General features: G+C 35.2%; 1 protein-coding gene across 1 annotated transcript in view; it reads right to left on the bottom strand.

Annotated features, from left to right (window-relative positions):
- THSD7A (thrombospondin type 1 domain containing 7A) overlaps nt 1–22,842 on the bottom strand; it is a 191,198-nt gene that overhangs the window by 57,669 nt on the left and 110,687 nt on the right. Inside the window, exons 8-10 of the mRNA XM_054273356.1 lie at nt 11,849–12,040; nt 3,938–4,172; nt 821–936 (exon numbers count right to left, since the gene is read on the bottom strand). Of these exons, the coding sequence (XP_054129331.1) occupies nt 821–936; nt 3,938–4,172; nt 11,849–12,040 (543 nt within the window). The remainder of the gene's footprint in view (nt 1–820; nt 937–3,937; nt 4,173–11,848; nt 12,041–22,842) is intronic.

The following is a 22,842-nucleotide window of genomic DNA, read 5'->3' on the forward strand; positions in this document are numbered from 1 at the left end:
TAATTACCATGTCCCACACAGGGATTAGTACCCTGTGGAAGAAGGAGTATTACAGAGTCTGTCTGTAATAGTACACATTAGAAAAGTGCCTCATGTTAAGCTTAGGAAAAGAACCATAAAAAGTGGCAAATATTAAGCCTGTCACCATGCTAACTTCATGTGTGATTTCACTGTAATAAAAATTCAGGGGAGACCTGCACTGTTTTAAAGACCTTTGCCAAGTGTATTAAACTGGTGTTGGATTTTACGTTTAAATCAGAACACTCACATCAATGTAAAGTCTGTTGATTTTTATTAACTCTCCTTCAATTTTCCTTGGAATAGAAGCAGCCAGACAAAATTATGTACAACTGCATATCTACTTAGCTACATACCTATCTCCTTGTATATAAAGACTCAGGTTTTTTTCTGATGAGCAAACAGCATAAACTTAGGTGTTTCCAAACCCCAGCTCATAATCTGACAATTAAAATGCTAACACTGTGTAAGTATTGATGTTGAGATGATAAGCTGATGATAACAGCTATGTGTCTACCCTGTAACTAGTTATCTCTTCATCAGTGTAAGACGCAAATGGGAGTTTGTGACATTAGGCAAAATGTGGAGAAAAAATCCAAACAGATGCATATAGAAAATGGATAGAAATAACTGCACTTTTCAGCAAAAACTCTATGTCCTCCCTGCAGCAGCTATACCAGATATTACATGTACTCTGTCAGAAATAGATGTGTATAAGCATTCTGCCAAAAGTGATTGAAAGTAATTGACTCCCCATCTTTTACATACTTAAAATTTATTAACATGCGATGGATAAAATTACCTTCTTGACAAGAAGGAGGACATGGTGTCCAGTCACTGAATGGAGTCACAATGCAGTCCTTCCTACAGGGAAGCAGACAAGGTCTCACAGTTTCAGGTCGGAGACTTTCAGGGCATCTAACAAAAAAATTACAAAGAAGCATTATCAAATAAACAATCACTCTGCAGTGAAGTAGTGAATTGTGTGAGGTACTCAATGTTTGTAGGTACATGAGGACAGTGCTTGTTGCCCAGAATTCACCACGATGGACCACAGCTATAAAAACTAGTAGCAATTAAATACATGTGGTGAAAGCAAGCCAAATTTAGTGTATGCTGCACCTCAGGATTTAAATAATCATCATCCCTCACTCACCACGCTAGACTTTGTATTTTCGGGGTAATTTTCAAGCTTTCACATAATTATGAAGAAAAGCCATCCCATTATTTAGCTTAGTAAAATACATCTTCAGGTCTCATCACTTTATCATAAACATAAACTCTGGAAGGAGGCATATTTAAAATAAATAACACTGCCAACCCAGGAACAAATAAGCATAAGCTGGCTGTGATTATAAGAGAGACCAGAAAAGGATTTAAAACTGCCAGATCAATGAGACTGAGAAAGACTGTCAGAAAAGGCAGAAAACCTTACTTGTTTTAGGGAGAGTCTTGATCAGCATATAAAAAGGATTATTGGACTACCACATATGGGACTCATTACCCAGGTCATTTTCCCCCTTCTGTGGGGATTCTGTCTTTTTTCATCACGGAAAAACAACTCTCTATGCCACAATACTTGTTTCAGAATGATACAACAACTCTCTCAGAAGTACTGAAAATATTTGAAATAATTTCAAAATTTCTATTGCTCCAAAAACATACAGACTGTGGACTGTCTGAAGAATATGTAAAGATGTAAGAAAAACATAACATCCATGTTTGTGAGCTTATGGATCATTATAGAAAAACATTACTATGAGCTATGAACATTAGCTTTTCCTCTTTCCAGTCCAGGGCAACTAGGATCAGAGAGGTGAGAGAGGCAAGTCTAATGGTAAAATATCAGGAAAATCTAGTCTCCATGGTTGGCAGAGAGCTATGCCTATGCAATGTGAGGAGGACAAAAGCTGATTTGCAGTTTTACAGGAACATACTCTTCAACAATAATACTTGCTTGTGCATGCTTTCCGTCAGATGTCTCTGCATTTTCCTGTCAATTCACATGTTGTTCTCAGTATGTGATCAATTACCATGAACAAGCACCAATTCCTTGGTGCCCTCTTAAAATAGGATCTCCACCCCTTCTCTTTTTTCCCTTCCCACCAATGTGAAAAAACATGAAGTAACACAGCTATAGCAACACAAGTCTCCATTGCCCCTCTGTAAGTTCTCTCTACAATTTTTAGTCAACTTGTGCCTCAGTTCTATGTGATTCATAAAATCAGATTCTATATGCAAGGGTGTGTTTAGATATGATCAGATACACTTTAACAAAACCTCTGCTTCCAATCACATATACTGACAATATTGTCAGAAATTTTCTTTAAGATTAAAATTAAAAAATGTTTCTGAAAAGCATTGAATGTTGGCTTGCTAATGGCTTTTCTTGCATTGGCTTTTCCCTTTAAAAACAGGAGAAATTATAAGCATACAAAACAGTCTGAAATACATACATTCACCATTTTATGGAGAGCTTCATCTTTCAGGAGTGCTAAACACTACAATTGCTCTTCAGATACTTAGGCAAGGCAATTAGTTCAATTAGAACACCATTTCTATGCTTTGTATTGTTTGTGTTTACTATATATGGCTTAAAGCAAAGTATTGATTTTTTTGCAGTCCTTACTCAAGGTCAAATTAAACAGAAAAGATACATGCTGGAGACTGTAACTTGTGAGGAAGATAAGGCCAATAATATTGATTGTATCATACCACAGTAATCCTTTTTATTAAGGGGAGTTTAAAACAAGGTTCCTATTTACATTTTCATGTTAAATGTCTGGGTCTTTAAAAATGATACAGTGATTTTGATGTGACAATTTGAAGGAACAACCAAGACCTTTTTTCACTTCACATTATTCATTTATGAAAGAATAAAACAGTCCTCCTCCCAGAATTTAACATCAAATCAAAGGTAGAGGCATCTAGTAGATTTAAAAAGGATGATACATCATTAGAGATTTGTGGGGTTTTTTTCTGTAAATGTACCAAACAAAAGATAATTCTATCATGACTAAATAGAACAGCAACTTAATACAGATACACAACAATTTAGATTACTGAATGTGCAGACATTACTCCCCACATTTCCATTTAAAGTAAATTAGGCTTAAATCTACAGCCAAATAAAACAGCAAATGGCATGCATCAAGCAAACATTTTGTGTGAAAATAGCTGCCTCATGAACTTTCTAAATGACCTCTGCTACCAGTTCTTAGAGTTTTGAATCTGTTCTGAGTGGTATATATTTACAGACTGCAAATCCCTACAAAGATATTAGCAAATGCATTTTACTAGCAGCTAATCTGTATTTAACCCTAGTAACACATTAAACTGTAAACCCAAATCACTGGACCAAGGAAATAACTTTAAGAAAACACATAGGTGGGGAAAAAAACCCACAAATTTTGTCAAACTAATGTTCAAACTAATGCTTCAAATTAATGTCATGCCATTTTTCACTGTGCTGCAGCTCCTTGGTCTGGTTCTGAGAAGGGCTTTAGTGTATTTAGATTCATATCGCTATTTTTGAGTGGAACTGCACTAACCAATACAGCATGTTGCTTGTTTGGAAGCAACACAAGGATCTTTGAAATGGTGCTGCTCTGAATTTCACACACATACTCCAAGAATTTTATTGTGACTTAACCTGATGGTGGTAAGGAGCCAACTGGATTTATTTAGCTGTCAGCAGAACCACCATCATAAATACCATCCATTAAAATCCATACTGAGAAAGGTATTGTCTAGTCTTCCTGTTGTGCCAGTCTTGTATTTTTAGAAGGTGAAATATCCCCTCATGAGAACACACAGAAGAGGGTATTTTTGCCTTTGCAAGCAGTTTTTGGTGATAAAAATATAAAGCAGTAAAATCCAAGCATTATTACAGCATGTAGACACTTTTAAAGATCGTTACTTTTTCGGGCCTACTTGTCCCACGTTGACTCTGACACAGATGACCTTTCTTGTCTGCATCCCCACGGAACAGGTGGCCTCCCCGTTCCAGCTGGCAGAGGAGTTGAAAGCAGAGACAGACGTGTCCTCTATGCACTGTCCCCACGGGCCAGTCTGCCAGTGGTACACAGTGCAGGAGTGCTCGTTACAGCTGCGCGTCTCCTGCAGGGCGCTGCTGTTCGGGCACTGCACTCCTCCTGGAACAGTAACAGAGGGAAAATGATCCTTCACTGGAACGAGATATAATTTTTATTAAAAAAAAAAAACAGATATCACAAACTCACTTTGAAGTTTTCTTAGTTATATATTATGTTTGATTACATGAAAGAAATGCTGTTCCTTTTTTCTCCTCTTCATATGCCCAATATCGACTTTCATAAATTTCAGTCAACAAGCCACACAGAACAGACTGTTCATGGACAGTATTTAAGTCTGTACCAAAAGGATAACAAAATAATCATAACTTCTATAACACTAATGTGCTTGGAGTGGTCTACAGCCTTATTTTTCCAGTGTTCTCTAGAAGTGAACACTGAAAGACTGCAAGAGATCACATAAGGATGTATGAAGGCTGTAGACAGAAGAAATGGTCAATTATTCTAATTATACATGTGTAAAGACCTCTGTTTATGTCTAATTCACAGATGAATTGAAAAGATTTTTGGAGCTCTTGTCCTAGCTCCCAGTGGATGTTTATCTATATTATATGAACCAAAGAGGATGGCACAGCTGGCAATTCCAGGTCCAGATTAAGATAACAAAGCCTATTGCAGGTTAAGATTAAAATGCAATCAAGTGTCAATGACTGTGAAGAAAAGCTATCTTTGTTGTGCTTGGTTTCTTTGATAGTATGTTCAGTTCATTATATTTAAACACTTCAAACCTACTTTGGCCTCCCAGTCCTCCAGGAGAAATGAAGAGGTTTTTCCTACCAGAGCTGATCACAGGCTATTCCAGGTCCAGCCCTGTGAGCAGACATCACACCTGCTAAATATCTGGTGTCACCAGAATCTAGGTTTGAGATTCTGGCCTAAAGGAACGATGGGACTCCTATCTCCAACTGATGGAAAGGCAGCAAAATATCTAAGCAACATTTTAGTCTCTCCTAAATGACAAGAAAAGTAGGAGAGACAATTGAAAGAGGAGCTTTTTATTAGTTAATGCTGATGATCCATGCAACGTTTCTCTAAAATGTATGCTCCCACCAAATGCATGTTGTAGAGCATATTATTTATACCCCAGCACTGAACTTCAGGTTGACTCTATAGATATGTGGGAGGGAAGAGGTTTTAAACACCCATTGTTGAAATGAAACAAAAAAGTAAATGTAACCAAAGAAACAATGGATGCTCCAAATACTCCAAATCAAGTAAGTCAAGTTGCCAATATAAAAATAGTTTATACTCCAAGTTGCTCTGCGTGGTCTAGATCTGCAGCAAATATGAGAAAATGATCATTCTAATGAAAACAAAAGATAAAATCATAATTCTCAATTTATTTCTCTAAGAATATTTTTAATTTCTGTCTTTTTCCTAAAAATATTGATGCAACCAAGCAACAGGAAACTTCATATCAGTTGGAATTTCATGCCACAGACTAGCTAATATTAAATTTTGCAAAGCAAGATTAGAAAAACCTACAAATACGTGAATTTAATTAAAGAATAACTTGAATTTTTTTGTAGAAAATGGATGCAACTCAAGTCTATCAGAATTTTTTAAAATATATTTTAAATATAGATTTAAAATACTGAAAATATGTTTAAAATATTGAATGCTACAGGCACCAGTTCTTAAGACATTTGAGAATGAAGTGACAACTTAGGTTCAGTTTCGGCAGCTATGCAAGAATATATATTCAGGGGAAAAAAAGGGATTGATATTGACTTGTAAATGAAAAACATTGGGGCATGAATGTCTGCAGCTCAGTGGGAATCCAGTTCTGTTCAGATCAAACCAGGAGTTAAAAAACATGCAAAGACTGAACAAAATGTGGAAATAATACTACTAAAATAAAAATCAATGTGGCATTCCATCCAGGAAAACAGCAGTCTCTTGTGCTTCCTCCAATTTAACTAGGTAAAGAAAATGCAGAAGGGGTTGGAAAACTGGCAGTTAGAGATGCCCTTTACAACATCTCTGCAGGGGTAACAACTTTATGAGCAAATCCCTAGTAGAGGACAGGTTTGACAGGAATGTAAAAGTAATAATTACTTTTACAATAATTACTAAAAATAATAATTTCAAGGATACAAAAACCAGTTGGGGCTGAAGCATTTAGTTTTGTGTTTGGATTTTTAAGCAAAGTAGACTTGGAAGGGAAAGCCTAGCTTTGCAGAAGGACTTGCATATTGCTCATAAAATAGTTGACAGAATTTTCATACACTAAGATTGCTTTTCTGCCTGGTTTGGAGCTGCTAAAGGGGTAAGACACCTTGCTCTAGGATATTCAATGATTGGATTTTAAAATATTTTTTTTTGCAACATTGACTCAATAACTTTGAAATTTCAAAATGTTAAATTTTTTTTTTAAAGCATTTAGGATCATTTTAATTAATCATTTTGATATCCCTTGTTTTTGCAAAGGCATATAGTTTTATAACTGCATTTCAAAACAGCTGGAATAATCTCAAAGTTTGAGAAAACAGATGTGACTGAAGTGCCTGTTGTATTCTAGTGGGTGAAATGAGTGTTGCTCATTTCTTTGCTGTGGGCAGGAGGTAGGCACTTCTCAAGGCAGCTGCACTTCCTGAAGATAGACACAGTCAGAACCAAAACTGTTCCTGCTCTGCAAACACTGATGCTTCCTCTCCTGGTTTATATCAGTTTCACAAATCAAGCAGACCTGTCTGAAATACACAACAGGTCAGGATGCAGAGTGGGCTCATGGTAAATGCAAGGTCTGTCCTCAAGACTTTTCCAGGACAGAGTATGAACCCCTGACACTCATTACACTCAGCAATCTGAGCTGATGGGCTCCTGAGCAAAAGAAGCACAGTAACATACCCTGCCCTGGCTCACCTTTCTCACACAGGTGTCAGGTCACTTACTAAGTCTTGCCTGAAAATTCAGGTTGCACAGTTCCAAAACTAAGTGGGGTTTTTTTTATTCCTGTTTCACGAAAAACCTCATGCTCTCCAAAAATTATTCTTTTGTGAATGAGCAATTTGCTGCTGAAATAAATAGTCAATTCTGTGCTTTCAGATTTAATTACCAAGCACTGTCATTTCAAGCCAGGAAAATACAAAAATTAAAAACAAACTCAATAAACGTAGGAAGAATAAATACATTAAAAACCCCTAAGCATAACTTCTTGTTTGCAACTATGTAGTCAAACTGTTTTGGAATTTAACAGGAATAAAGCATATAAACAATAATCTGTTAAGTATTGATAAGAAACTCCTTTGATCCAGATATTTCTTACATATTCAATAAAGCAGTCTTGCAGATAGATGAGAAGAGTTGTTGGTCCCTGTCAAACAGAATATCTGATGAGATGGACAACTGATATTCTATACTATCTAAATGTGATGTTTAGTGCTGTGTGCTGTATGGTCATGCCAAATAGTCCTTATGGCATTACACTTTGCTGATCTATGAGCATGTAACACCTACAGCAAAGCACTGCTGCACATATGCATCCCTGCCCTAAGAGAATAATATTAAAAAAATTTCCCTTCCCTCTCATTTTAATAAATTAAGCTTTTAAGTTGTCTTATTTTCCTCTTTGCATTATTTTCCTCTTTTGCATTTTTGGTTTTTTGGTTTGGGGTGTTAAATCTTTACTTTTCCAAAATTGGTTTTACTGATAAAACTTAGGATGTACTCACAACATTACTGTTATGATGTATTGCACCAATTTTCCAGTCTATGGCAGTGTATAATCAAAACAGAATCAATCTACATATTTATTACTTACTGAAAAACTAAGATTAATTCAGTACTTTTGAGTCTCAGGTCCAGCAGTAATGTGAAACAGTCTTATTGCACACTGCTCATTATATAAGATTTATTGTAAGTAGGGAGTAAAAAGAGGAACAGAAATATTAAACAGAATAGAAACCAAAAGTAGATACACCCTATATTCAGGAGATAGGCTGAGCTGTATACAATACTTTACTAGATTTATGCAGAACAACTGTATGATGTATCAGCTAACATCACTATGTCTTTGCTGTCATTTTTTATTTTGAGACAGTGACTTTTCTGAGTTTCTTACTGTACTATGAAGATATATTTGACAGTGACACAAATGAAGTAACACTATAGGCAGTCTCACAGGCAAATTTATAAAGCACTTTGCCTTTCAAACCTTCAAGCTGAGGACAATGATCTCAGAAAAAATATCAAAAAATTGCTATTGTGACAGTCATTTTCACATGGAGTCATCTCACAAAGTACAGTAAGTCTTTATCTTGTGAAAAGACTCCTTTCTTTCCACTGAATGCAAGTAAATAAGCCCATCCCAGCTGTGCATGACCACACCGTGCCTGAGGCTCTGCAGTGTGTGGTTTGAGCACATGAAAAGGGTCTTGTATGGAATGAGGAAATGCTGATGAGCGGGTGTACAACTGAGGTCAGCTCCTGGCTCAAGCAGAAATCAGTGTAGTGCTGGAGGGGCAGTTGGTATCCCAGAGCTCATTAGAAAACTTTGTCACTGTTTTAATTTACATATGGCTTATATTTGTTGTATTTTACATACAGCTTATAGTTTTTCTGTGAACCTATGCTTTACACTGAGGAATTATAATACTACTGAATTATTCCTATTCTAAATCAAATTAAAAATTTATTAGACTGTGGTTGTTTCCTGGTGGCCAGTCATGTTAACTTGATGGTTTCTTCAAGCAGCAGAGATAGATTGGTACTAAGAGGAAAAAAAATTTCTTAGGTGTGAAATGACATAGCTCTATTACAGACAGTTATATGCCAATGTCAACAAGAAAAATGGTAGAATATAGTATTTTTCACTTCAAAGAGGAGAGAAACTGAACAATCACAGACAATACTTGATAAAAAGCCATCTGAGAGCCAGATAAAAAACCTATTTCACATGTATCTACAAAGCCTCAAAAAATTCAGGGGGTGCTCATGTTTAAGTACCCAAATGAATGAGAATTAAATGTACCAGATACTTTGATGGATTGCAGTATTCATTGCGTATGCAATGACTGCAATGCTTTGATCTGTCTAGGCTTGTGCACTGAATGACTAGCAGGAGGATGTGTGTGATCAAGGACTCACACCTGGACTCCTTATGTCATTTTAGAATACAAATTTAGCCTTATTCATGGATTTGCAACAGTCTTGCATATTTTTTCTTTCATTAATATCAAGTCCTGATATATAATAGGAATAGCGTGTATTTATTCACAATATATTTTTCCTATTGTGTTTTGAGTAAAAAACTCAAGGCAACAGGATACAGAAATTACTATGGAATAGCTTACCTAGCCTGGTCTGTCTCTCATACCAACAGCTCAAGAAAAGGTTCAGAAATCCAAAAGAAAACTTGCGTGACTGTTCACCTGAACAGAACTGATAGCTGTTTTCAGAACTCAGCTTTAATGTGTAGACGGAATTATTGGTCTTACATGAGACTTGGAATTTTTAGTTTTACATGATGCTTGCAGAGCTTCCATCTATGGTTCTGTGCATTTTTTCTAAGTTCTGAATGGAACTGAGAACTGCATGTTTTCCAAAAAAATGCTCAATGTGAAGCTTCCTTTTATATCAGTGGAATACAGATATTCAAACACATGAATATATTCTGTGCTCCTAGAAAAAGAAATGACCTCCCAGCACCCAGTATTTTATGTTTTGGGAACACAGCTGATCTCAGTAATGGGATTCTGGAGGTGAAAAGTCATCCAGTTATTTGTCATATAACAAATGACTAAGAGGCATAACAGGAGTATGAGGAGAAAGATGAAAATAACTCTCATTCCACTGAAGCATAAAAAAAAGCTAAACTGATAAATGTTTTAATATAATACAAGAAAAGGTGAAAAGTACTTTCCAGCTAAAATTGTAAAAATACCCTAAACCTTGGAAGCTTCTTTAATTTATTTATATACTTTCATTCTCTGAGTAAGGAGTACTTTTTAAGATTAAGCATAAGAAAGTGGTTTAATTTTTCCATTAATTTAGGTTTTGACTTCTATGGCATGCTTGACAGGATTTAAATTTCTGTCACCAGCAAAATTACAAAAGTACATCAAAAATCTATTGTCTTGACCTAGACGAACAAGCAAGAAGCACATGAATATATGTTTATTTGAATTATATGGCTCTGTTTCCCACAAAATCAGTCTGTTCGACGCTCTATAAAAGAAAGGGAAACAACAAACCAAATTTTTTTATAATTTTAAAAGTGTTTCTACTTTGTTACATTGGATCCATCTAAATAATTTATTATTTGAATCACCTACTAAAATAGAGTACAGTTCTGAATGCCACTAACATTTCTAGCAAAAATTCCTTTCAGAGAAAAAGTTGAAAGTGCTCTGCTATGTTTTTTTTACAATCACCCAAATTCTGCCAAATACAGAGTACACTTTTAGCAATGTTAGCTGTGTCTGCAAACAGCAAAGTGTACAGTTATTCCATTTCATTGCTTCCATATCTTGCAGCTTTCATTTCTCAGCTAAATTTGATATTAAGATAAAGTAATAAAATGCTCAATAGTTTAAAAGAAGAACAAACACATGCATGTAATCCTTTTATATTGAGGCATTTAACTTTTCTGTCAGTAATACATGTGAGTAAACATCTTCCAAGAACCCTTTGGTGGCTATGTTTTCTGGCTCCTGGTGTTGCACGAGGCATTGGCACACTTGACATGGCCATTTTTGAACCATGTTATATACAGAATACATTTCCTCTTTAACCCAGCCACCCCTCCAAGTACTTAAAACCAAAACAAAAAGAGCTGTAGGAACCATGGAAAGTCATAAAAGAATAGCCATGAATCTGCATTTAAAACCTGTTTTGTCTTCTCCTTTATATTCCAGCTATGTCTTCTCTTTGCATATGCTGCAGACACTGCACAAGGATCACTTGAACAAATGGGAACCATTCAAGAATGAAGACTTGCAGGGCAAAACCCCAAGTTTTGCTATGAATAACAATGTTAGTGGGGTAACATAAGTTACCAATTAGAGAAAAGAAACTACGAAACCCTTTTGCTAATATTTGAATCATTAAAATTCTCATCTTTTCAGCATTCAGGATGCTTATATCTTTCCGAATTAGGCAACATTTGAATCATTAAAATTCTTATCTTTTCAGCATTCAGGATACTTATATCTTTCCAAATTGAACAACATTTGAATAATTAAAACTCTCATCTTTACAGCATTCAGGATACTTATATCTTTCCAAATTGGACATAAATTAGCGTTGTTAACCTGTATCGGATGAAAAGTTTGTCTTGTTTAATTTTAATGAAAACAAGAAAATCGTATCTCTGAAATAGAAACAGTAACATTAGGCACACTAAAAAAATATAGTCATATTGCCTGAAATGAGCAAAATAAACCCTCTTTAAAACAGCTTTAGGTACCAGAAGCAAATAGTAAATATAGATATATGCATACACATACACTTGTGTGTGCATACATCTGCATGTAACAATCAGGGAGAAAGGAGTTTTGTTCAAATGTAACCTAGTATGGTTATCCTAAATGTAGGATAACCATAAAACAGCTTTAGGTACCAGGAGTAAATATAGGATAACCATTTCAACAATTTTGCTATATTTAAAAAACCCAACAATATGATCTAACAGTTTGTTTCTGTCGATCAAGAGATCACTTTGACATTACAGAGGCAGTGGAGGATTGGTAATCCCAGAGGAGAGGGCGAGCCCTTACCTTCCCCTGCGTAGGCCAGGATGGAGCGGGCACGCAGCTGCTTCCCTTCCGTGGTTTTTCCGGAGCAGGTGTGCGAGCAGGAGGACCAGGCAGACCACGCGCTGAGCACGCAGTCCTTGGGGCACGGCGCCTCGCACACCACCGGGATCGGGTAGATGGCATCTCTGCACAGCTGCCTGTCAACCTCTTCTCCTGGGGGAAGAAAAATAAAAAAAAGGCCATAGTAGTCTATCATTTGCTAAATTAACTTAAAATGAGCAATCTAGTCCAGATGGGCACACAAATAAATTAGATTCTGTTCTTGTGTATAAACAAGGTAAATAGATTTTTTTATTACTTGTCTCCTCTGCCTCAATTCTAGAAGAGCATACTTAGAGTTGATTTGATATTCTCATGAAGTGAATGCCAGCCTGGGTGGTATTTAGGCTTTTATTTTGCAATACATGACCCCACACAAAATCCAAATATAACAGAGTATATTACAACCCTATGGAAAACTGTACATAGAGATGCATGTATAGAAATGACCCAGTTTTCATCCAGATTTGTGGGAGAAGGGGAAAAGCATCCTAATTTAGCCAGTTTATAATCCACAATTCATCCTTTGAATTACAGCTATCCATCAAAATATGCAGTAAATTACAGTCAGAGTGTTGTTTGGTTAGAAAGATCTTCATTTGTTAGCAAATCAGCAACACATCACTCTTTGTGTCATGGAGGTATAATAAGATCTATGCATTTGTATTCTGTAGATACACATTTCATTATAATCATAAGATCCAGTCTGGTGTGAATTGCTTAATGAAATATTAGCTAATATTTAAGTAGCAGGGTTACTTTTGTTTTCAATCAGATAATCACAGGACCACTGTGTCTGAGATCTGTCCAAACAGCACCTTAATCACAACATGGACAGTTTCGTGAGGTGACATGATGTCTTGATGAAATAAGTTAATATTTATTAAGGGGGAAAGAATGAATGATCACATATTCTGGTATCAGTAAGTAATCATGATAGATCTTCATGTTGGAGCAAATGATGGAAAAAACAAAGGAGAGAAAGATTCAGGTCCATGTTTTAGAATTCTAGCCTTGTTAGCACAATATAATGCCTGTTATGAGGAACTGAAAATGTTGCATCTAAGAACACACTGGACTTCTGAGGCATTGACAATCGCATACAATTAAGGCATGAAAGAAGCAGTTCATTTGTAAACATAAAACTTTTTTTAAAAATTATTTTGTAAAAAGGATAATACTTCAAAGCATTTCAATGCCTTTTGTGCTACATGATCTTTGCTGTACTAGGGTATAAAACCTTCTGTCATGATTCATCTATTGAAGCACTCTTGAATTTTACATAATCCTGAGTTGTCTACATTATGCACTGAGTTGATCATGAGTTGTCTACATTATGCACTTTCTAAGACCCATCATGTCAACCCGTTTGTTTTAATAGCCAGTGTCAACAAAATAATGTCTTATCACTATTTGCAAATGAATGTAAGTCTTCAATACAACAAAATATTTGTTAGATATATTGATCAAATACCCTGTCATTGAATCATAAAGGCATCAGTTACTGTTTGTAACTACCACAATGGATTCTGAAAGCCAATTCAGTAAGAACGGAGCACATTATAAATGAAGCTAGATATGTAAAAACTCTGCTTTATCGAGTCTCAAATTAGACTTTATTGCCCAATAGATGTATAATAATGAATTTATTCAAATACTAATCAAAACAGAAACTACATAAACTACATTTCTGTCATTCAAAATTTACAATCTTTTAAATAAGAATCTCTTAAACTGAGTTCCTGAAACCAGGAGGTGTTTTAGTACTAAATCAGATCATGAGACCCAGAAGTGTTAAACAAATTCTTTGTGAAAGAGTTAAAGATGAAGGCCATCTATTCAATATTAGATCCTTTTGAACAGTGCCAAATATTCATATAGAATATTTAGGCACAACAGAAGTACAAACATCAATCTTCCTTGGTTCTGAAAACTCAGGAAAATCCTGCAGCTCATGTTTTTAAAATAGCCTAAAGTAGTCATAGTCATCTGAATTATAAAGACCTTTGAGATCAAGTCAGTCTCAACAGCTATACTTGCCCATATTAAAATACAAATTCAAGCCCTGCCAAAGGCTTTGTGGTTCTCCCATGCCAAGTTCTGCTTCCCTCACTGGACTAAGTCTTTGCATCAACTGTTCCCTTTGTTATATTGCAGGTCATCACACCCTGACACCAGTGCAGGAGGGATTCCTTCCTGCTTCATCAGAAGGGCATTTGTTTGGGCTCAAGGACAAGAGATAGAGGAGAGGACTAAAGTTCTTTTTCAGACAGGAAGAAAAAGCTAGAAAAGAGGTGAAACCTACTCTCATATTGTTCCATTGCCAGGTAAGACTCAATAAGGTAAACTGCTAGGACACATGCACACTTTGCAAGAAATGCTACTATTACAATAGTGTGTCACAGTATAAGCAAACAAAAACTATACTGAACTTATTTATCACTTATTGGCTTTTAATTTTTTTTTAATTTTAACTCAAGCTTAATTTGGTGCCACAATGAGAATTTTTTTGACCTAGTTTCAGTCTGAGTTTATATCTCAAATGAAACCAAGCCTTCACTCTCTCCCAAAATCAAAGGCCCTATTTTTTCTTTGCTTTTACAGAGAAAACATGCTAGAGATATCTATCTTACATATTGGCATTTCGTTTTTGTCATGTGTCCAATTCTTATCTGATGAATTCAATAGCATAGAAAAGTAGTTGGAAGAAATGTCTTATAATGGGTACTTCTTATCTTCAGGGAAATATTTTATTTATACTAAATTGTTTCTGACATCTCACTAATGATTTTATGAACAACTTGACCTTTTTTGCCTTCCTCTTTATAGGGTGTAGTGTAGTCAACCACCAGGAACCACTCAACCATAAGCTGGGAACAATGCCAGTGTAAAGACTACTTAGAAAAAGTCCCATTTGAAAATGTTTGCCACTGAGTGTTGAAGCAAGACCAGAGAAGGGCCATAAAGGTGAGCAGAGGACTGGAATATGTCTCCCATGAGGAATGAGAAAATTGAAGTTGCTCAGCCTGGAGAAGAGAATTCAATGAGACATTACAGCAGCCTTCTAGTGCCTGAAAAAGGCTGACAAGAAAGATGAAAAGGGGCTTTTTGAAAAAGCATGCCCTATGTAATGACAGGACAAGGGGGAAAGGCTTTAAACTAAAAGAGAGAAGATTAAAGAAAACATTCTTTACTGCAAAGGAGGAGAGGCACGGGATAAGTTGTCTGTAGACATGGTGGATGCCTCATCCCAGGTTAAAGGGAGCTGTGAACATCTTTTAGTGGAAGGTGTCCCTGCCCATGTCAGAGAGGTTGGAACTAGATGACTTTTAAGGTCCCTTCTAACCCAAACCACTCAATGATTCTATGATTTCATTTTAACATTACGGATATAAATTTATGTTGCATAAGTACTGAAGACAGAACTCAAAAAATTTACTGAAAGGCATATGCCCTGGGTTACTTATACTCTAAACAACAGAATGACAAAAAAGTAAAAAGCAGAGACATGAAAACAGAATATGACATTTCTGTCAAGAGAAATCTTCACCACTTATCAGTTGACTTGTTCATTAAAATCTAGCAATGGAATCTAGCAATATTCCATATTTGCAGACAATGCCTATGTTGTTGAATTGTATTTCTCTCTAAGGCAAGAGACACACAATTTTGACTAAATTCTCCAAATAGCATTTAAGGAAATGACAGCATATAAAAATGGTAGGAGGCAAAAGAATTGTTGTTTATTTTTCAGAAATTTAAAATATCAAAAGTTGTTTAAACCTTTCCTGGGATATTTTTTTTTACAGATTTACATCAGTGAGGAGTGTTGACGGGATAATCTTTTGAATATACATCTCTTTATCAAATAATTATGCTGGATCCATCGGAACAATTAGCAAAACAAGTCACTACATTAAGACCTCCTCTTGGCCAACTTCTTGGCTCAAAGACTTCCTGATATATATGCCCACATGAGAGCCACTATTGAACTAAAAAACTATTTAGCTGTTTTAAAACAAACAAAAAAAAATATCCAAAAAACACCAAGCCAACCAAAAAAAAAAATCCCAAACTACAGAATAGGCACATTTTTATAGATCAGAGAGGTAACTTGTGAATAGCATTCAGGAGAAACTGATTAATAAATATCAGTATTCATATCGCCATTCTTGTTTTATTACATTCACAAAGCAGGCATTGTATCTGTAAAATTTAGTCTGGATGCTAAAGGCTGAGCTAGACCACATTTTGTGGTTAATGCAGTTGAATCATGTCAGCCCTTTGTGTTTTTGTCTACTCATCTGTAAAATGTATCTAGTATTTAAGTTTCTTGTAAAATGCTTTAAGTTCCAGTGGGAAGCATTCCTAGAGTTGGAATCACTAGAGAGACATGTTAAAGAAACCCTCTTGTTTATTGTGCATCTTTTAACATGGTGCATGCTTCAGTGCACAGTAAAAAATTGCTGTCAAATTCTGACCTGTAGGAAATGGGAGGCAAGCACTTAACAGAGAGAAAAATATTTTTAAGCCTTAAAATGAACAGTAAAATCACTGCAAGATTCAATGAGGCATAGAGAACGACTTTAAAAAAATCAGCATAAAATAAAGTTGCTGCTGGAGCCCTGTGTAATAAGTCAATGAGCCTGGTCTCAGTTCTAAACAAGGAAAGCAGCTATTGTTTCTGAAAGGGACCTGTAGCCTGATATAAACTAAGTAAATTTTGACAATAAAATAAGTGGAATTAAATCAAGAGAATTTTTTGAACTTCAATGGCTAACATTATTTTTAACATGCCTGTGTAATCAGTAAAGGACAGGAATATCACACATTGATAAAACAAAGTTTACAGTAGTATTTCAAAGTTCATAAAAGAAGTAATGGCAGCAACTGAGTCCAAATGCTAAAATTGAACTGCAGACTTCATATTACTTATTGCTTGTTTCAATACGTTCAAATTTAGTATTATATCTTCAACTTGAAGTAAAAAAGTCTATTTTATCAGTATCTTGTACATGATGTGTCATCCATTGGAAAACTGCTGGGCAGCTGAAATGTTTGGAAAAGCAATCCAGAGCTCAACTTTTAATGTGATCATGGGTGAAGGAGGCTTTGTCATTATTTAACTGCCTTCAGTAATGCCTCTAATCATGGAGGCTGCAGGAGAAAAATGCAGCATTACTTCACACAATAGCAAAATCTGTGAGCTGTGTTGTTTGCCACTGACTGTTTCCTTCCTTTCCTGTGCAGAAAAATAATCAACAGGAAAGTATTGAACTGCCTCTAGTATGAGTTGTAAAGGCTGAAATGGCTGAGAATGTTCTTTGTCTTGAACTGCTATGCAGTTTCCCAAATGCATTCCTTTCACATGAGGGCCTATACCTGTCCTTACACTGACCCCCTTGTCAACCTCAAAATGTGTCAGACTGGCTGAGGAGCCAAAAATTCTGTGTGGAAATATGCCTATCTATATTCAAAACTTACTAAAACCAGATCTGTTCTCTGTGCTCAGTCCTTCTTTCAACTGGCACTAACTTTAACCACAGTCACAGTTAGTAAACCATATCCTTCTCCACTAAAAATCATCAGTCCATAATCCACCTGCCTCAAAGTTACAGGAATGTTATGACTACAGTGTAAGAGTAGAGAAGCAATGTTAATGAGTTTAACTGTAATGACTCTAAACACAATTTTGAAAAAAATTGAGAAAATCATTAAGTAGGAAAATGTACAAATTTATCCAAATGTGAAATTCTACACTAGATTTTCCCTAGTAATAACCTGGTCAACATATCTGATGATGAGTCTAATGCAAAATGGAAATTCTCCACATTACAGAAAAGCTATCTAAGTTATCAAAATCTTACACATCTTGACATGCCAGGACACCTAACATCTGATAATGAGCAGACAGCAATCAATCATCAGGATAAACTGAAATTATTGTTTTAATTTCTAATACTTCTGCATTTCTTTCAAATCACTCATACCTTACCAAACTTCACCACAACAGGAAAAATCATGTCTGCCTAGCATGAATGATGACAGCAAATTGTGTTTTCCTTCCAAACCTAGAAGCTCCAGAAGTAGTGGGATGTTTTCTTTTTAAAATGTTTGGAAAAGGACCCAGGGCTGGCTTTTTATTTCTTTTTTTTTCTGGTAATTCTATTTTGTTGTTTGTTTTTCCCTATACAGGAGGAGTTCTCTGAGGAACACTGTCTTAGAGCACGTATCTCTAATTACAATGTATGCACAACTTCAAAACCGTGACCCAGATTTTTCATTAGGGAGAATTTAGAAGTGAATTTCTGAAAACCTAATCAAATAGAAAGGAGAAATGATAATATTTACATGAAATAGATAATTTACCATTTTGTATAGTTGAACAATCTTAAGAGTATTTGGAAGAAAAAAAAACCAGCACTGCAGCAGTATCTGACTGACAGAACAAGTTTTGCACTTCAGTCAGCTCAATACTAGCAAATAGCACATATTTTGATAGACAATAGGAAACTTTAAATGTTTTACTAATCCCATTATCCTTCATATCATGTTGATGGTATTTATTCATACCTGCTCCAAAAAAACCTTTTAATGTTAGTAAAATGGCAGTGTCTTTCAAAACAGCAGCAAGGCTATTACCTTAGCAATTATTTTCCATTACAGTTCTTGAATCAGGTGTCAAAAAATATCAATAAACTTTCAACACTTGAAACAATCTTTAACCTCTCTAATTATCAAACTGTAAAATAAATGACAGATTATGACCTCAATGTATCCTACCTTGTTGCTATTAAGTTTTTCAACAAACTAAATGCGAAAAGATTGCGTATCTTTCCCTTGTGCTATTATTATCAAGTGAAGCTTTTACATTCCTTTCTAATGCTTAGGTGCCTAGCTGGTAGCTCCAAGTGTTAAATCAGTTGTTAATTCCCTTATCACATGCCTTTCTCTCAATCGCTTTTGCTAAGTAGCATTTGCATTTAATTAAGTACATCTTAATTAGCTGATGGTTAATATTCTTGAAGTAATTTTCTTCTAAGAAGCCTAAGTAGAAACGGCACTGATTTCAATGAAGACAAATACACTGGTTACTCACATCTGTTCATTATGCAAAAATGACAGAAAGTTGGTCTAATTGTTTAATGATATGTAAACATTGCAGGATTGTAAACTGTTTGATTTGATGGTTTGTGTGTGCAAATTTTCTGTGGTTTTGCTTTCAGTGAAGTATCATGCACCCTATTCCTCACTGAAAGAAAAATGGCAAACGTGATACTTCTGCCACTTACTCAAAAAACCCATTGTGAATCTCATAAACATGTATGCTTCTATTTTTTTCTTTTTTTTCTTTTAAACAAGAAAATTGAGAGTACAAGCACAGATATCATCATCTTATTTACATTTTTACCCTTTCTGCACAGATAAACCAGAGACTTATAGAAAAGGCCACTGACTGCTGTTCTTTGTCTATGCAAATACTGGAAGATATATATACCTTTTAAAATGAAACACTAAATTTTAAAATATGATTTTAACTTTTTTAAAGCAAACATTTGCAATGACAAATGAGTATCAATTACAAGAAGTAATAGCATACAAAATGAAAATAGCTGGAGCTTAGAAACCCACCATATCCAGTCAAAGATAACAGCATGTTAACACACTCAAGGAAAAAATAATGATCCTTTTATTATTTTCTATTCCTTAATGAGATGAAACACCACATTTTACAAGCAATAACTTCTTGTTAATGGTTATATGCAAATTTCTTCTTTATTCACCTTATGGGAAAAATAATTCTGATGAGTGGGATGACACTGGCTTCAGGAACTCCCACATTCATGCAGAAATATAATTTCAAAAATAGTACCTGAACACTTCAGCTCCTTCTCTGGAACCAAAGAGTAAATGAGCTCAGTCACAGCTTACAGGGTAGCATTGTGTTTGCTAACCTTTCCCACAACACAGCATATCACCAACTGTGTAGACAAAAGGCAGAAGCAGGTAACACTCTGCAAGTGGTTTATAGGAGAGCTGAACAGTGTGAAAGCCATTCTGCTCCAGACAGGTAAGACAGTGCTGGTTACAAGGTTTCTTCTCTGTCCTTAAAGTCATCCAAATTTTCAATCACACAAATTTCAAGAAAAGTGAGTAGTTGATAAAAAAATCCAGGTCAGTATTCCTTAATACATCAGGTAAATAATACAATAATCCACCACGAACCATATGCAGAGCAGTCACAGGAATAACCAGAAAAAAAATAACACCCCATACCTTAAAATAACGGTGATAATAAAGGGAAAACTCTGACACAAAAATTAAGAATGTATATTTAAGATGGATATTTCCTGCTATAATTGCTTCAGATGGAAAACATCTTTGCATATTCTTTGGCAGTAACTTAAAAATAATGGTTAAACACAATGAACTAACACCTTCAGATACAATATTAATGCTTCCAGTAATCCCATTTTCATGTCTGGTAATGACAGAACATATGTACCTCCATTTATATTAGAGTCATCTATCAGGATTACAGTCATGTAGACAGAGTCTAAATTTGCCAGACACAAATAAAACCAGGGAAAGAAATAGTATTTCTTTACCCAAATAATATATTTTTATTTAAAATGCAGGGACATTTGGCCAGATCAAACAGCAGTATGAAAAAATAATATCCCATAGCTATGCTAAAATAGAAATATACAGAAAATTGAAGAAGAAAACCCCAAGAAACCAAAATCAAAACCAATGGAACACTATGCACTTTTTTTCCATGAAAGGGAAAACTTATTTGGGCTTGACTTCTTTACTCAATGAGAGTGAAAAAACTGAAAAGTAACTGTTCTCTTTTTGCCAACTTAAGATTTCTAGTAACCACTTTGAAACGTCACCTCATATTCCTTTATGCCCTTTCTAAATTTTAACCATATTTTGCTAGATTTATTCAGGTTGAAAACATGAGTTTGCTCAGAAAGTATTGAAAAATATTTTTCCAATTCTCTCTATATTTCTAAGTGATGGGGGTGACAGAAGCCACAGTATCAGCTCCCTCAAGCATACAGCAATCACTTGGCTACCAGCGAGGATCTCAGCTAAAAAAAAAAAAATTAAAAAAAAATAGATACACAGATGAGGCAAGTTCCTTCACTACACACACAATGGCACACTGAGGGTGTCTTGTAGCACTAACCATGGTTTAAAAAGTAACACAGACCTTTTTATCTCTGACACAACCTGTAAGGTACTCAGCGCATATTTTGTATTATGTGAATCAAAGACTAAGGGAAAACTCTTCCTACAGATGATACTTCTTTGATTCTTCACTACTTCTGATAGCACTGAATATTCAACAGCATGAAATAGGCTGTTGAAATGAACTACTAAAGTCAGTATCTGTGAAAAAGCCTGACCTAAACAGGGATACTGGAGAATTAATCCAAATTAATTAAACTGAGACTTTGAAGGAGATTAGTTAAACTGTATTAACATTTTGTATGTCTATCTTACTCAGAAAGAGAAAATTCTTGACAAATAAAATTAGGAACACTTTAACTTCAAATAAGAGGATTTACAGACACATTTAATATAGTTTAAGTAATTATTTTTGCAGTTAATTTGGATCAACTTTGGAAAGTGCCTTCATGCATATAAGCAAAGTAAACAAAAACTGAAACATGATATGCCTTTAGCTAAAAATCTCCTAGTCTTTTAACTTGATGCTATAGCAGACTTGTACCACAGGGATAGAAGCTCAATAATTCTAATAAAGACTCCAGCAGAGTACCCAAACACTGCCTAACAACAGGAGTAAAATTTTCCTACTGCTTGACAGGTAGTTGAAACATTTTCATGGTTCATTTGCTAATGTAGTCTTACTGAGAATGATAAGGAACAGAGAATACAAGTGTATTGATCATAACCAAGCAGAGTTGCCTTCTAGTGTCAAATAAGCCAATCAAATGTCATCTTGATATGAAAGAAAAAATAAGTTTGATGACAGGCTACGGTCCCATTGAGAATAAAATCAATATTAGTCATGGGACCAACTGGGATCAATATGTCAAACCAATAGGCCATTTTAGCAGGAAGGGGAAAGAAGAGGAAAAGCGCTGACAGAGCTAAAAGGAAAAAAGAGGACAGTGGGAACCTTGCAGATGAGATCACTTGAAAATTCACATTGTATTTCTAAAAACACTTGTCAAAAGCACCAAGCCACCTTGAAAAGATACAGCTAGTTCCAAGACTAGCTAGCTAGTTCCAAGATCAGTTTTTTCTCATAAACTTTTCTCAATCAAGCCACAATTCATATAGTGAAAAATATATGTTCAAGTATGACTTCCAGAAAAAAGATTAAAAATACTTCCTCCATTTGCATTTAAAATGTTAAAGAAGGTCTACTGTGTTTAAAAGTCAAGAAAAGTCTTTTCATGGGCTTTAGAAATAGTGATGGTGTTATCTGAATACTGGTAACAGTAGGATTTAAAATACATGGATTTGAAAACGCAACATGCATTTATTGCAATGTGTCCTTTTGATTATTTAAAAACTCCATGTTTTATTAAGCACTGAAAATTACTGTACTACTTTTTCACTGCTGAGTATTCTCAGCAAATTTTTAATTTCATCATATATGGACACATAGATTGCTATAGCCTTTTAAAAGGTATTTCACAGGTAAAAGCCTTTTCACAGGTATTTTATTGTAAGTGCTATTTTACACATTTCCCCCTCCCATTCAGTAATGTTAAAATAACCTGGAGAACAAGTTTGGGAAGGGCACTGGAATGTCAATGACTTCAAACCAGTTTGATGAGAAAAGATATTTCTGATGTGCTGATCTGAACTAGATTAACATTTAGGGATATGAGTTAGGAATAGAAGCATAAAAAGGAAATAATAGGCAAGAAAAG

This window comes from Melozone crissalis, unplaced genomic scaffold (assembly GCF_028551555.1).
Source record: "Melozone crissalis strain CALT ecotype California unplaced genomic scaffold, PUWL_Pcris_2 ptg000016l_1, whole genome shotgun sequence".
In the NCBI taxonomy this organism is placed as follows: domain Eukaryota; kingdom Metazoa; phylum Chordata; class Aves; order Passeriformes; family Passerellidae; genus Melozone; species Melozone crissalis.